This window comes from Macaca nemestrina, chromosome 17, assembly GCF_043159975.1.
Source record: "Macaca nemestrina isolate mMacNem1 chromosome 17, mMacNem.hap1, whole genome shotgun sequence".
Taxonomy (NCBI): Eukaryota; Metazoa; Chordata; class Mammalia; order Primates; family Cercopithecidae; genus Macaca; species Macaca nemestrina.
Genome location: NC_092141.1, coordinates 61,360,535 through 61,374,994, shown reverse-complemented (window position 1 = coordinate 61,374,994; position 14,460 = coordinate 61,360,535). Strand labels below are relative to the sequence as shown.

General features: G+C 53.9%; 1 protein-coding gene across 2 annotated transcripts; it reads right to left on the bottom strand.

The window, feature by feature from the left end:
• Positions 1-2,838: 2,838 nt before the first annotated feature.
• Positions 2,839-13,657, bottom strand: LOC105472296 (Sp6 transcription factor). 2 transcript variants are annotated; one of them, XM_071081967.1, is made up of 2 exons: positions 13,614-13,657; positions 2,839-6,400 (listed from the first exon to the last, which is right to left on the bottom strand). In XM_071081967.1, exon 2 carries the CDS (start codon positions 6,341-6,343, stop codon positions 5,213-5,215), a length of 1,131 nt encoding a protein of 376 aa, XP_070938068.1. In that variant the 5' UTR covers positions 6,344-6,400; positions 13,614-13,657; the 3' UTR covers positions 2,839-5,212. The 2 variants fall into 2 exon arrangements, with proteins under 2 accessions (XP_070938068.1, XP_011723709.1); XM_011725407.2 differs by lacking the exon at positions 13,614-13,657 and adding an exon at positions 8,850-9,110.
• Positions 13,658-14,460: the final 803 nt, after the last annotated feature.

The window sequence follows — 14,460 nt, the reverse complement described above, 5'->3', positions numbered from 1 at the left end:
AGCTTTAAAAGCAAATTTAGAACTTTCTAGTTCAAAGATTTAGTGCCTTTACCTGTAGTGAAACTGAAACCACAAAGAAGTCGTGGCCAAAGGTGACACAGTCATATGGGGGTATACTCTCACCCCAAATGTTTTGATTTTCAGTTCATTTTTCTCTACAAACCATCTCTCCATAGCCATCATTAAGACAAATGCATCTTACACCCTTTTGCTATATGGAGCCCTCCAGGAATGGAGGGAGGGGAGATGCTGCAGGTTATCTGCTTTCAGGGGTTGCACTGAATCTATAGATGGCTTTGAGTAGTATGCACATTTTAGCAACAGTAATTCTTCCAATCTGTGAGCATGAAATATTTTTCCATGTCTTTGTGTCTTCTTCAGTTTCTTTTATCAATGTCTTACTTTCAGAGTACAGATCTTTCACCTCCTTGGTTAAATTTATTCCTAAATATTTTATTATTTTGATAGTTATTGTAAATGGGACTATTTTCTTGATTTATTTTTTGTATAGTTTGTTATTAGTGTATAGGAACACTACTGACTTTTGTACATTGACCTTGTATCCTCTGACTTTACTGTATTTGCTTAACAATTCTAACAGTGGGCCGGGCACAGTGGCTCACATCTGTAATCCCAGCACTTTGGGAGGCCAAGATGGGCGGATCACGTGAGGTTGGGAGTTCGAGACCAGCCTGGCTCACATGGAGAAACCCCATCTCTACTGAAAATACAAAATTAGCTGGGCGTGGTGGCACATGCCTGTAATCCCAGCTACTTGGGAAGACTGAGGCAGAAGAATTGCTTGAACCTGGGAGGCAGAGGTTGCGGTGAGCTGAGATCACACCATTGCACTCCAGCCCGGGCAACAAGAGCAAAACTCTGTCTTAAAAAAAAGAAAAGAAAAGAAAAGAATTCTAACAGTGTTTTAGTGGAGTTTGGTTTTCTTTCAAGCCTACTCTGCTAGGGTGCTGGCGGTCAGTCACGCTAGGATTAATGGGAAGGTGAAGGCTGCTTCTAATACAATGTCGCGGAGGGGTTGTGAGGTTGCCAATTAATGTCATTCCAGAAGCAAACATCAAGGCTGTGCGCTGACAAATCTGGGCACCCGAAGCAGCTTGCAGGAAAGCGGGTTCATCTCCTGCAGTTCCCCGGCTGCCCACTGTGGGGCGGCAACAGGCAGGAGGAGACGCAGAGAGAGGCCACAGCGCACCCCCAGGTTGCAGTTCCCAGGCTGTCTTCTTCTCTGTCACTTTCTCATTTATTTCATTCACCCACCCTAGAGGGTGGGAGTAGATTCTACTTCCACTTCCCAGGAGAGGAACCTAGAGAGCCAGCCCAGATATTCTGAGTTCCCTAACCCATTCCTGGGCCCTCCATGATCCTCCTGCCAGGCACCCCATCTGAGGAGGGTCAGAGGTGGCCTTGGGCTCCGTTGGGGTTGGGGGGGGCAGGCCAGCCAGGCAGCATTTGCAGCAAGCAAGCAAGCGTCAGAGCCCCACCAAAGGCCCCTGCTAAGAATGCAGGTCAGCGGGAGGAGCAGCATGGGGAGGAGGGGTGGCCCCAGCCCTGCCCAGACAGGCCCAGCCAGCCCCACAGCTGCCCTCCTGTCCCTGGGGGCAGCGATGGGGGTAAAGGAGGAGGGGACTCACCAAGTTCCTGGGGTCTAACTCTCCTAGAATCAGGAAGACAAAAGAGGCACCTGGAGGAGTGGGGCTGGCATGAGGTCTCAGGAGAACACACCTGTCCTTCCTCCTCCCAGCCTTCTAAATCCAGCAGCAGATGGAAACAAACAATTGGCCCCCAAACCAGTCTGGTTTCCTCTACAACCCCTAAATCATTCATTCTGATGCCCCTATCCTAAGGTAGCCATAAACGTTGTGACCCCAGGATCTCCCAAATTAAGTTACGGGATGGGCCAGCCTGAGTACCAGATTTGGCTTTGAGAAATTGGATTAGGGTTAGAATGGTGGATCTAGAAATTCCTCTAAGGGAAAATAATAAATTTGGCAAAAAGGTAGAATAAGAAGGTGAAAGAACACAGTAACCCCTGCCCCCAGCCCCCTTGGAGCCCAAAACCTATCTTCTGTCAACCTTCCTAACTTTGGGGCTCTGGAATCATGAGGCTTTTTACTCATTTGATGTGAATTAGGCATCAACTTTGTATCAAGCACCGGGAGACCTGGGAAGATGTATATAGATGAATATTTCTGCATATCTCTGCGGGCGGGTGCACACGGGTCCGGTGCAGGTATGTTTGTGTGCCCTGTGGTTGTGTAACCATGGTGGGTCTCTAGCTGTGAGTTGCAGTAGGAGCCTTTCCCTCATATTTTCCAGCTGGGCGGGAGCCCATCAGATAGCTCGGCTGCCTTTCATCTCCTTGTCCCTGATAAGGATCATCCTGGGTGAAGAAATCATTGCCAGTCACCCCCAGCTCAGTCACAGCCATGGGATAGACTGACATGCACCCTCCGTGGGGAGGGAGTGAGGGAGCCAATGCCTAAGAAAGGAGGGAACCAGTGTTCTTAGCAGGGGAAGTGAAAGAAGGGGCTTGTATGTGGAGGAGGAAAGAGATATCTAGAAACTTCTCATAACCACAGGTATGAGACCAGGGAGGGACAGCCCCGGTATCAACCCAGAGGAAGCACCTCCCTCCTTCCGTACCAGCCACCTCTGGGGCAGGATCAGATCCCAGCTCCAACCCAACTCAATAGACATGAGGCTTTCCAAGGGGCTGCAGGATCATTGGGAAGCATCCACCCCACTCTGTGGCCCAGAACTGGTCCTCACTGCTGGGGGACACTGAGTCCAAAAGGAAACAGAGCTGGAACACAAAGGAAGCATGATGTAGTTGATGACTTTATTGCATAAAAAACACAGGCTGTTTCTCCCTCCTCCTACCCCCTCAAAGTGAGTTCACAGCAGTTAAAGAAAAAATAAATTCCTACATTTTTCCTCTAGGGGGGCTGCCTAGAAAGACAGGCAGCCAAGCAGCCTAGATCTATAAAAGAGGGGAGCAGAAGAAAACCTATCCAAAGTCTCTACCCGCATACCTCAGAGCTTGGGGCTTCCACTGGGGGGAGCATCTGTGTCCACCACCAACACCCATTTGGGAGTTCCCCTTAGGATGGCCACTGGAAAAGGCTGTCTTGGTGGCACAGGGAGGGGGTGGCTGGTTTCGATGGGTGGAGGAGAAAGGCATCCTACACCCACAGTGCCCTTCCTCTCTCCCCCCTTCACCTGGCCAGGCAACTTGCAGGCACTGCCAACTCTCCTTCTGCCCCCAACCCTCTCAGCAAGGAAGGGGATCTCTGGTTGGGTTAGCAGGAGGTAGGGAAAAGAGAAAGAAAGAACATTACTTCTTAAACTACCCCAGGCCAGTGAGTCCCTCGGGAAGGTCATCCTGTCCCTTTTAAGGAGGCTCCCTTTGTATACAAACACATATTCCCACCCAGATCCCAGCCCCCACTTCCCATATAGCTCCCAGACCTTGGACTGGGCTCCAGCATCTACAAGGGAGGAAGAGATGCTCGGCCCAGATCCCAGGATCTTGGACATGGTGAATAAGATGGGGTCTTCCTGGCTGGAGACCCCAGGCTCAGTAGAGAAACACACACACATGCACACAGGTACACACAACACGCACACACATAACCTAATATTAAATAAAATACCCTTTGCTTATAACTTAAAAATCAATACAGAGCTAATCTCCACAGAGGGCTCCAGGTGAAGAAAGGGAGCAAGGGGAAGCGGGAGGGGTGTCAGAGGGACTCTAAGGCCCCTCTCTCAAGCGTGGGAAAGTCCTCCAGCTACAGAGGCTGTGGCCTGCCAGACCCTTCCTCATATCAGCTTCTTTCCCCTCTGCCTGGCTCAGCCTCTGCTGGGCTTCTCCCCTCCCTCCCTTCCTCCCCCACCCCATGATCAGAATCAAAATGTATTTCTAACATCTAAAGGAGAAGGGAATGGGGACAGGTTCCTGGATGTTACCTCAGAAGGCAGAACCCCTTCCAGTGGGAGAACAACTCTTTCTTCTCCCTTCACCTGTGAGATGAGCGGGAGGAAGGAATCCCCCAATGAACATGCTATGGCAGGGGCAAGGGAAAAACAAGGGCCAAGCTAGAGGTACAGGGGTTTGGTTTCTTGGTGATGGCTAAAGAGATGGTCAGGAAGGCCGCAGGCCTCCACTCTGAGTGGGAACCAGTGGAGGTCCCTCTGCTGAGACACCCCCAATCTGTCCCCAACAAGCCCAAGAAACCTTTTCCTTCCATCCCGGAGGGGAAGGCAACTGGTGGGAACTACATGGATTCTACCGCTGGCTGCCTTGAAAACACACCTAGGGTAATAGATGGGGAATGTGACTACTGAACTTTATTTATCATAAAGACCAAGAATTAAGGGCTGAATCAGAGGTGGAGAGGGAAGGGGTTAGTTCCTTCCATACCCCACCAAATCCCTATCTCTCAATTTAGAAGGGGAGTTCTCTACTCGCCCCCTACGTCTAACTCTGTCCTTTATTGCCAGCCCTGGCTGAGAGGCTGTCAGGAATGCCAGCCCTCTTCCCCTCTTCCTTCATGACTCCATCAGACTGGGTCTGAAAGGGTTAATAAGGAAGCTCATCAAAGGAGTTATTTTTACAGCAACAACCTTCCAAACCAGAGAGAGACACCCCTGCCAAGGGGGACCCCCAGGCTCCCCCATCCCATCTCGGCTCTCCCTCCGGAAACCCTAGGGGCAGAAGCACTTATAAGTGGGATGAAAGGGACCCCGCCGCAGGGCGGCTCCGGAGGCGCTTTTATGTCCTGGTTCCCAGGCGCTAAGGACGTGTCCAGACAGCCACCTCCAGCGCCCCAGGCCGGTCCCACTTCTCTCTGCTCCGGCATTGCTGTCTCCTCTAGCCTGTCCCCGCCAGCCAGCCGCGATACGGGTGTCCCACCCCAACCCCCCAGCCCAGGGGCGAGGGAAACTATGAGGCAGGGGAGAACAGAGGGGCATTGCGCAGCTCCTACCGGCCCAATCATAATGCATCCTGCCTAGTAGCCCCAGAGACTAAGAACTCCTAGTGCCCCATCTCCCTGTCCCTGCACCACTCTTCCTCCCCGCTGAATAAATACGCACCTTCCCCTCTTCCTCAAGCCACCCCCAAGGACGTCAGACCTGGGGGCTCGCATCCTGTGCCCCCCGGGGGACCCGCAGGGAGGCGGTACCGAGGAGCTCAGTTGGAGGGAGCCGCGCTGCCCTCGGCCTCGCGTTTGCCCTTGCTCCCGGGGGGCTCCACTGCGCCGCCGGCCTTGCCCTCTCCCGGGGCCGCCCCGGCCGCCTCCTCCTTGGCGCCCTCGTGGGTTTTCATGTGCTTGGCCAAGTGGTCGCTGCGCATGAAAACGCGGCTGCAGACTGCACAGGGGAACTTCTTGGTGCCGGTGTGGGTCTGGAGGTGGCGCTGCAACTCGTCCGAGCGCGTGAAGCGCTTGCCGCAGAAGAGCCAGTTGCACACGAAGGGACGGTCGCCGCTGTGCCAGCGCAGGTGCGCCTTCAGGTGCGACGTCTTGGCGTAGGCTTTCCCGCAGCCCGGGATGTGGCAATTGTGCAAATGCTTCTTCTTGCCCCCATCGGGCCCACACGGAGCCCCCAGTCGCTCCGCCTCCAGACAGTTGGGGCAGCGACAGACGGTCTGGCCTGAGCTGCGGGGCACCGACCGCCGGGAGCCTTTGGGACGCGCCGCCCCGTCCAGGCTGGAATCCAGCCCTTGAGACTCCGGGGCGGCTGCTTCCAAGGCCTTAGCCCCGTCGGGCGGCCCTAGGAGATGCTGCCCTCCGGCAGCTGGAAGGAGGTGGTGCGGATGCGGGTGGGGTGGCGGGGCACAAAGCTGGTGGTCTCCGACGTAGCCCCCCAAGCCCGCCTGAAGCGCCCCCGGGTGGCCAGGTGAGGTCAGCGCGCCCTGAGTGTGGGGGAGGTCCATCCAGCTGGTGCCCGGATGAAGGTCCCACCACGAGCCATCCTCCGCGCCTGGGTGAGTGGGCCTGAACCACGATTCATAATGGTGTGACATGTCCGGCTGCAGGAGCTTGGAAAAGGGGCCCGGGGCCAACGGACTGTCGCTTTCCAGATCCTCGCAGGTTACCCGCGAGGAGGCCCCTGGCAGCTCATAGCCCTGTGAGAAGTCCACCTCCGGGCCCAGCGGGAGGCTCTGCAGCTCTCCAGGCTGCAGCGGGGAGGGGTAGTCCCCGGCCTCAGGGCTCGTGTGGCCCTGGTAAGTCTGGAGAGGCTGCAGGTCGAGGCGCGGCGGGGAGGCGTGCGGCGCTTCCGTGTGCTGGCTGCCCAGAGAGCCGCAGACAGCGGTTAGCATTGCCGGGATCCGGGGTGGGGTGAGGGCAGGGACGGTCAGGGGCACCTCAGACGGGACCTAAAGGAGGCCAAGAAGCAGAAAAGTAAGGGAAATAACCAGCTCACTTTACCTCCTAACCCAGGTGCCAGCCCTGCAAAGTCCTCCTCTCTGGCCCCAGTTGTGAAAGAAGGATGCACCTCTGGAGGAGGACTAGAGATCAGTTCAGAGAATTCGAGAGTGCTAGGAAGGGTCCAGAATGTGAAGTTCTCATCCAAGCACAGAGGATGATGGAGGTCTACCGTCCTCTGGGTGATCCCTGCCATATGACCCAGCTCATCTCTAGAGTTGGGCCACTCCCAGGATGGTAGGTCAGATACACCTACAGCACAGTGCTAGAACCATCCCACCCCAGCTTCCCAGGCCAGCACAAGGTCAGTGGCATTTTCCCCCTGCAGACCTGCTGTCAGCCCAAATGGAGGATCTAGAGCTGTCTCAGCTTCCCCAGTTTAACTCAGGATACAGATGGGAGAGGAGATGGTCTGTTTCTGAAACCCAAAGCTTCAGGTGACCTGCCCCTCATAAAGCCCCAAACGGGTCCTGAGTCTTTAGAGAAAGAGTTCTCATGCCATTCCCAAAGCATGTTCAGTAATGAAAAGCATTTCTCCGTCTACACTGCTCCCCGCCTGTCCTGGTCACATCAGGCCCACTAAACGGACTCCCATGCCCCCACCCCCTTCCCTCAAGCAGGGACTTCACCTCCCTGGGGAGCAGCTTTCTGGCCACCAGATACCCCCTGGAATCTGGGAGGCACCCCCACCAGAGAAAACCAAATTCCCATCCCTCTCCTGACTCATACCAGTGCCAGGCAATTCTCTGACTGCTACCCATCCTCTTCTCCATGCTAGGGGAGGCCCAGGTATAAAGTTGGGAGGGAATGGCTTCCCCAGAGAAGAGCTTGACAGCAAGCTCTGGAAGGGACAGTTGCACCCCTTTAAGTGATACAGGGTTAGAGTGCAGGAAGAGGAGGGCAACAAGGGAAGTCAAAATCACAGAACTTAAGAGCAAAAATTGCCCAAAAAGATGACATGAGCAAGTGCATCCCAGGCATGGATCACCCCTGGGTGATTCTTCCATGCAGCCAATGTTGAGAACCACTGCTCCAGGCCAATCTTCTTATTTTGAAGAGGAGGAAGCAGGCTGAATGACTTGCCACAGTGACTTGGGCAAGGATGTTCATTTTTTCATTCAATCAACCAGGTCTCCTAACTCCTGGACTCCCAGTCTGTTACTTTCTGTAAACCAAGCTTTCTGTAAACCATTAGAACCCTAGAGACCCCCAACCCTTTCTCAACCACATATCTGTGGCTTGAAGGTCACTCTCTTCTCACCACCTCTCCCTAAGGCCTGGAAGACCTGGTGCCTCAGCTGGGCAGGTTTGTGTGCCTGGGTCTTCTCTACCGGTGGGAGAGGAGACCGGTGACTTAAGGCAGGATTGCTTCCTTCCCACAGCAGGGCTTAGCTGATGGTACCATCTTCTGCCTCTGGGACCAGGGAGGTGGCACTGATAACCTGGGATAGGGAGGGAGAGGAGGACGGGGGCACCTACTCAGGCTCTGGCTGCCTCACCACAAGACAAAAACAGGGTGAAGCTGCAGGAACGGAGCCGGAGCCGGGGCGGGGAAGCACAGAAGGGGCTGGCACAAGCTGTGAGGCCGGGGACCCTAACAGCTTTTGGCACCTGGGAACTGCCCCAGGGGCTGGAGAGTGGGAAGCCTAGAATAATCTGGGCTCTGGAGTGGCTTCTGGCAGAGAGCTGAAGAGCCCAGGTCTGGGATGCAATGGCCTGCTACCAAGATTTCGGAAACCCAAAGCGGGGTGATTGTCAGGTTCTAAGACCGGTCCCACTGGGTGGAAAACTGCCCTGGAGCTGGCTCAGTCTAGCAGAAGATGCAAGACTAAGACCCAGGAGAATAGAGGAGGGGGCAGGTCCTGGGGGTGATATGGAGCCACCCTTAGGTGGCAACCCTTAGGTTGCCTCTGTGGTCCTTGACCCACCTGCCCCAGATGGGCAGCACTGCCCTGCCCCAGAACTGAGAGGAAAGAAGGGAACAGGATTGAGTGCCAAGTATGTGTCCGATTCACTTCCAGGCCTAGAAAGATTTCAGGAAAGGAGAGAGCATGGCGCACATCGCAGGCTTCCCAAGCCCTGAAGTGGGAAGGCGAGTCGGGGCACCCTTATGCCCCATTCCGCTCTGCCTCTCCGAATCACTGGCTAGTACTCCCAGTTCTCAATGTCCCGGTCCTCTGGTTGTCCCAGTCTCTCCAGTTGCCCCAGTTTAACAGCCTCCTCGGTCCCTCCAGTCTCTCCCCTCTGCCCGGTTTTCCCTCCATCGGGGTTCTAACCCCTCAAATCCTTTAGGACTACCCCGCTCCCAAGGTCATAGGAGGCTGGGGCGCGTTCGGAGTGCGTTTTTTCGAGACGATCTCCGTAGCGCTCACCCCTGGCCACCCCGACCCGCGCTCCTACCTCGAGGCTGCGGCGGGCTCCGGGCACGGTTGGCTGGTGCACTACAGACAGGCGCTCATGGGTCCTGTGCGCCGGCGAGCTCTCGAGCGGTGAGGGGCAGGAGCCCAGGCGAGCCAGACCCGGCAGCTGGCGGCAGGAGGCGGGCGGCGGGCGGCGGGCGGCGGAGGAGGTGAGCGCTGGCGAGAGGGCGGAGGACGGAGGGCGGGCAGGAGCCAGCGAACGAGCGAGGCCAGCTCCGCCCGTGACTCACCCGCGCTCTCTGCCTTCATCCTCTCCCCAGCGCTGCTTTTTCCCCAGATCTCGCGGCCCCGCCCACCTCACCTGCTGCCGCCTTTAACCCTTGCGGGCTCGGCTGGACTGGAGGCCCAGCCCGGCCTCGAGGAGGGGGCGGGCGGGAGTGGGGGAGGATAGTTAACTAGGGCGTACGCCGCCCGCTCCCTCGCTCCTCCCTGGTCCCCTCCACTCCCAAGGCGAGGGGCCCGGGTGGGGTGATTCCCAGGTTCTAAGACCCGCCCCGCCGGGTGGAAAACTGCCCTCGAGCTGGCTCGGTCTATCAGAGGACGCAGAACTAAGACCTGGGGGGAATGGATAAGGGGGCAGGTCCTGGGGGTGATACAGAGCCACCCTTAGGCAGCAACCCTTAGTTGCCTCGATGGCCCTTGACCCACCCTCTCTGGATGGGCAGCGCTGCCCCGGAACTGGGAGGAAAGAATGAAACAGCATTGAGCGCCAAGTATGTGTCCAGTTCGCCTCCAGGCTTAGGCCGTGTGAAATTTGTCTTGGCTGCCCTCCTTCGCCATTCCCCCGACCCCTGGTCGCCTGCCCCGCCTCAACCCCCGCACCCCTAGCCGCTTCTCTCCACCACCACCCTTCCCTGTCCTTTTTTCCCTCTCGCTTTAGGGGTCTCCCTCTCTGACATTTCTGGGCGACCACCTCCTCTCCTCCCCTCTCCCAGCCTCCGCCCCCGCAACCGGTCTCTGCCGCCCCCACTCCGGTCCCAGGTCCCAGCAGCTCTCACTCTGCCCCTCCCCTTAGGCAGCAACCCCAGTGCCTCCGAAATCCACCTCTCAAATCCGCCTCTCCTCGCCCTCCTGTCCTTCGGGAAGTGCTCAGCCTGCTCACACCCTTGCCCCCAGCAGCCGGTTCTGAAGAATGGGCAGGCGCCTGAATGGCCTTGGGAAGGGACACTTCTGGAAGGAATTGAGCTATCCCTTGCCACCATTCCTTCCTAATTCTCACCAGAATGTCTAAACCCAAGGTTCTTAACTTTGGGGAAGGGTCTTGGATTCCTTTGAGAAAAATGCACATGCCCAGTGCAATATTCTGGTAAAATTTCAGCGCGCTTACGGAGCTCACAAAAACTTCTCTCAAGATCTGGATAGGTCGACATTTCCGAGACCTGTCAAGCACCGGTGGGTAGGGAAGTTCCATCCCCACCCCACCCACCCATCCTTCTGCCTGGGCGCCGAGGTGGCCCCATGCTTCTTTCCGGATTGATACCTCCCATGCAGCAGTGTTGATCTCTCCATGTGACCCTTTTTTTTTTTGCAGGGGAATGCCAATTAATTTTCCTATTTCTTTCATTTTGCTGGTTGGTCTCCCCTGTGCGCTTTGCCGTCGGCTTTTTGAAATTTCGTTTTCCTCTTTACAGTCGATTTCATATTTGAATTTAGGCTGATTTAATCTCGCCTCTACAGACCCTATTCCACCACCATTGGTTTACCTGTCCTGCATCCCCGTTTGGGACACTCTCAAACGGTAACTCAAAAATAGCTAAACGGAGTGCACAAGTGGGGTGAAAATCAATCCATGTGTGTATGCGTATATGTGTGGTACCTCCCAGACACGCACACGTTCTCATCCAGAATCGACGTCGGATTCATCTGTGCATGTCCCTCTTTTCTAAGGCTCATTTCCCTCATCCGGACAATCTGGGTACACATGGGTAGGGTCTCCTGGGGGCATAAAGGAATTGCTGTGCCTAAAAATGCTTAGCCCACGGGGCCCCTGGTAAGTACCAGGTAAATGGAAGATATCCTTGTTATAATTATTAAATAAGTCAGTTCCCAGTAAATATTGTTGGATTAAGGTATATGCACAAAGACCTGTGGACTAGAAGTTGACGGATTTAAATTCTAGCCCCAGCCCTGCACCTGCTAACCTGACCTTGGCAGGTCAGGTGCCTCTAAGCCTCAGTTTCCTCCTTTGTGAAATGCTGTAAGAGCAGCCACCATGCTAGAGAACTGACAGGCATTTGGAAGCCGGAGGCATCGCCTAACATCAGGGGATTGAGATTTCTGATCAGTCGGGGTTTGCTTTTTGCCTTCTTGTTACTTGGGGCCCTGGATGTGGATTCACAGGAACTGCTCTGGATCTTTGTGGCCACAGCTAAATTGACAATCTTCTTCATCAACGCAACTTTCTCTCCATCCATTCAGCCTACAAATCCTGGCCAGTTGGGTTTGTATCCTAGTTCACAGCTACCTCTGGGTTGGAGTAGAAGTTCATCAGGACCAAAACAGCTCCCAATGGGGGACTCTGGTTCCTGATTTGACCTCTGGGCATTCCTGCCTCCTCCTCCAAGCTGCCTGCTTGTGCTGTATCTAGTGTTCCTAAGGTGCTAAAGCCTGTGCAGGGGTCTGACTCTGGGTGGGGGGGACCAAGTTCCCCCTCCCATTTATATGCATCAGATTGCCTTCTCTTCCTGGCCCCTTCTGTCTTTCCCTGGAAAGCAACAGGGATTCAGCCTGAGGATGGTAGACATTCCCCGCTACTTTCACTCTAGGCCCCCTTTAGCCCTACCCCAATCCAACCATACCTGTAACCATCTGGAATCCCATGAGCAAGGACCCTCCATCTGCCTGCAGCTCATCAGCAGGAAATTCAACAACAGTGCAGTTGTCTCTGGAAACTCTCGGCCATTCTGATTTCCTGCTCTGCCTAGGTTTCTGCTGCTCACTCAGGGTACTGGCACTATCCTTCCTCCAGTCCCCCTCTACTTGCAGTCCTTTGCTTCCAGCCCTTTTGGTTTGCACTTGCTAAATGTTTTCCCACTGAATGATGGCCCATGGTCTGATGCTGACATAATGAGCAAGGTGACCACAGCCCATTGCCCATATACTTATTGCTACTCAAAATTGAACAACGCAGCCCATCACATCTCCTGTATAAACTGAGATCTGTCTTGAACTTGGGCCATTTCTGCTGCTCCTCCTCATTCCCTCAAATAAATAGATTTCCCCTGCAAGTGTCCAACCCCCATTCCTGCCACCCCACTTCTTCTGAAGCTTCATCTATGGTCAGTGACCCACTTTGTACCTGGAGAAACCTCATTAGTCTGTGTGTTTATCACAACCAGCATTTATTTACTGAGCACCTACTATGTTCCAGGTGCTTTACACAAATATCTCTAATTCTCATGATCATGCAGCAAAGTAATTATTATTATTCCTATTGTACACATGAGGAAGCCAAAGATTAAAGAAGTTAAATGATCTACCCAAGATTACAGAGTTGTTGAAAGACAGAAGAAGAAACTGAGTTCAGATCTCTCAGGTTCCAAAGCCCATATTCTGCCTGCTAGTCCTTCTGGCCTCAATATGGCAGAATTGATGACCCTGGAAGTCCAGCTCCCCTAGAGCCTGAAGGCAGAGGAGACAGCATTCTTAAACGAATGCCTAGATCAAAGCCATCTCCTATCTTGAGTCTAATGGACAAACTGATCCCATCTTGAATTGCTGAGACAAGTCAGACTCTGCACTTGTGATCCCTTCCAAACCTCAACTGTCCTGTAGAGATTGCACTATGAGAATATCAAAGCTGGTCTAGCCCCAAATTGTCTAGTCCAAGCCCTCGTTTTACTGGTAGAGAAACCAAACCCCAAAACAGGGAAGTTAGTAGCAAGTTAGAAGCAGAGCTGAAACCAGACCAGGGTCTGGTCCTGTTTTCCTCTTCTCACTCACTCCTCTCCTCTATTTCCCACTCCCACCTCCAGGCTGCACTTCCAAGCCTGCAAGCTGATGACCCTGGATGCCAACATATTCTTTATTTCCCCTCCTCTCCCCACCACACTTCCCTGATTCCTAGAAAACCAGGTAGAGCCTAGAGCTGGGGTCAAATAGTTTTCTTTCATTCATCCTTTATTCGTTCAACAAACACTTATTGAGGGTATACTTAAGGTCAAGCACAATGCTGGACACTAATTTTATTATAAATTTCAAAATTGCTAGCTACCACCATCCCTTTTCAGTCTAGAAGATGAACCCGCCTGAGGGTAGTGCATCTGTGTGTTGGTGTGTGTATATCTACAAATGTGTGTACATATCATGCCTGTGTGTACCTGTGGGCTGGAGTATAGAATGTCTTCTCTCCTCCATCATAAACGCAGTTCCCCATAGGATGTGGGTAGTGGTTTCTCCCTTACTATCCTTGCAGGTGTTCTGTCATTCAAGATCTTCCAGGCGGTGAGTGTGTGTGCCCTGTATTTCTATTAACATTTATTTGCCCTTCCTTTCTCTCAGAATAAAGTACCCAGCTATGAATCCCTACCCCACTTCTCCACTGGGCTGACTACCCCAGCCCAGTCAAAAGACCTCCAAGGGATCCCTTTGGTTCTCCATGCAAACCCCACCAAGATCTCCTTCTTATCTCCCCCTTCCCAGTTCAGAGAGAACCAGAGCCTTCTCTATGACCCCCACTTTAGAGTGGAGACCTGATCCTCTTTATGGAGGTTCCCTGTACTGGACAGGGAACAGCCTCTCTTACCAGTCCATGGAGCCCAGAGCTGGCGGCAGCAGTGAGGGCCAAGTGGCAGTGATAAAAGAGCCAAGCTTTATAAAGGAGGCGACAGGCAGTGCCAAAGGGGGAGGTGAAGGAGGGAGCAGGGATGCTGCCAAGTCCTCATGGCCTCGGAAGCTTTTAGGATAATCCAGGAAACAGTGGCCCCCAGCTCTCCTAGGGGAGTGGTAGGGGGTGAGATCTGAGTCCGTGAGGTCTGCCAGGAAAGGAGGATTTCAGCTGGGAGTGGGGGCTGGGGGCACTTCCTTCCTTCCCCAGAGTTGGTTGGGCAGCGGGAGAGGGACAAAGCAGTTCTTGCAGGGTGGAGGAAATGACAGCATTGCTAGGGTGGAGAGCTGGGATGGCTGGAACTCTCCAAATTCCATCCCCTCTTCCTGAGGTTTCCTCCATGGACTTGGTAAGAAAGAAAGAAGTTCCATATTTGAGACCTAGAAGGCGCATGCCCACCACCCAACACACATACACCACACAGCTTCAAGTCAGTTCCTCCTTGCAGAGCTTCATGTCAGTGTTGTTGGCCTCTCAGAGCCACAATTTCTCTCTCTCCCTTTTCATCCTCTTTTTACATACTCACTTCCCAACTTGGATCCCCCAGGAGGACCGAGGGTAATCTATCTTTTGGACCTGGGGTAATCTATCTTTTGGACCTGGGATCTCTCATTGTCAAATGGGAAGGGAGGACCTTTTCCCTGACTTCAGATGGAGTGGGGCAGCTTAGGATGGACAAGAGGTCACCTAAGACCAGAAAGACCAGAGGCAGAGTCCAGCCAAGAACTGTTACAGAGAGTCCAGGACTCCTGGAACTCCAGGAGGG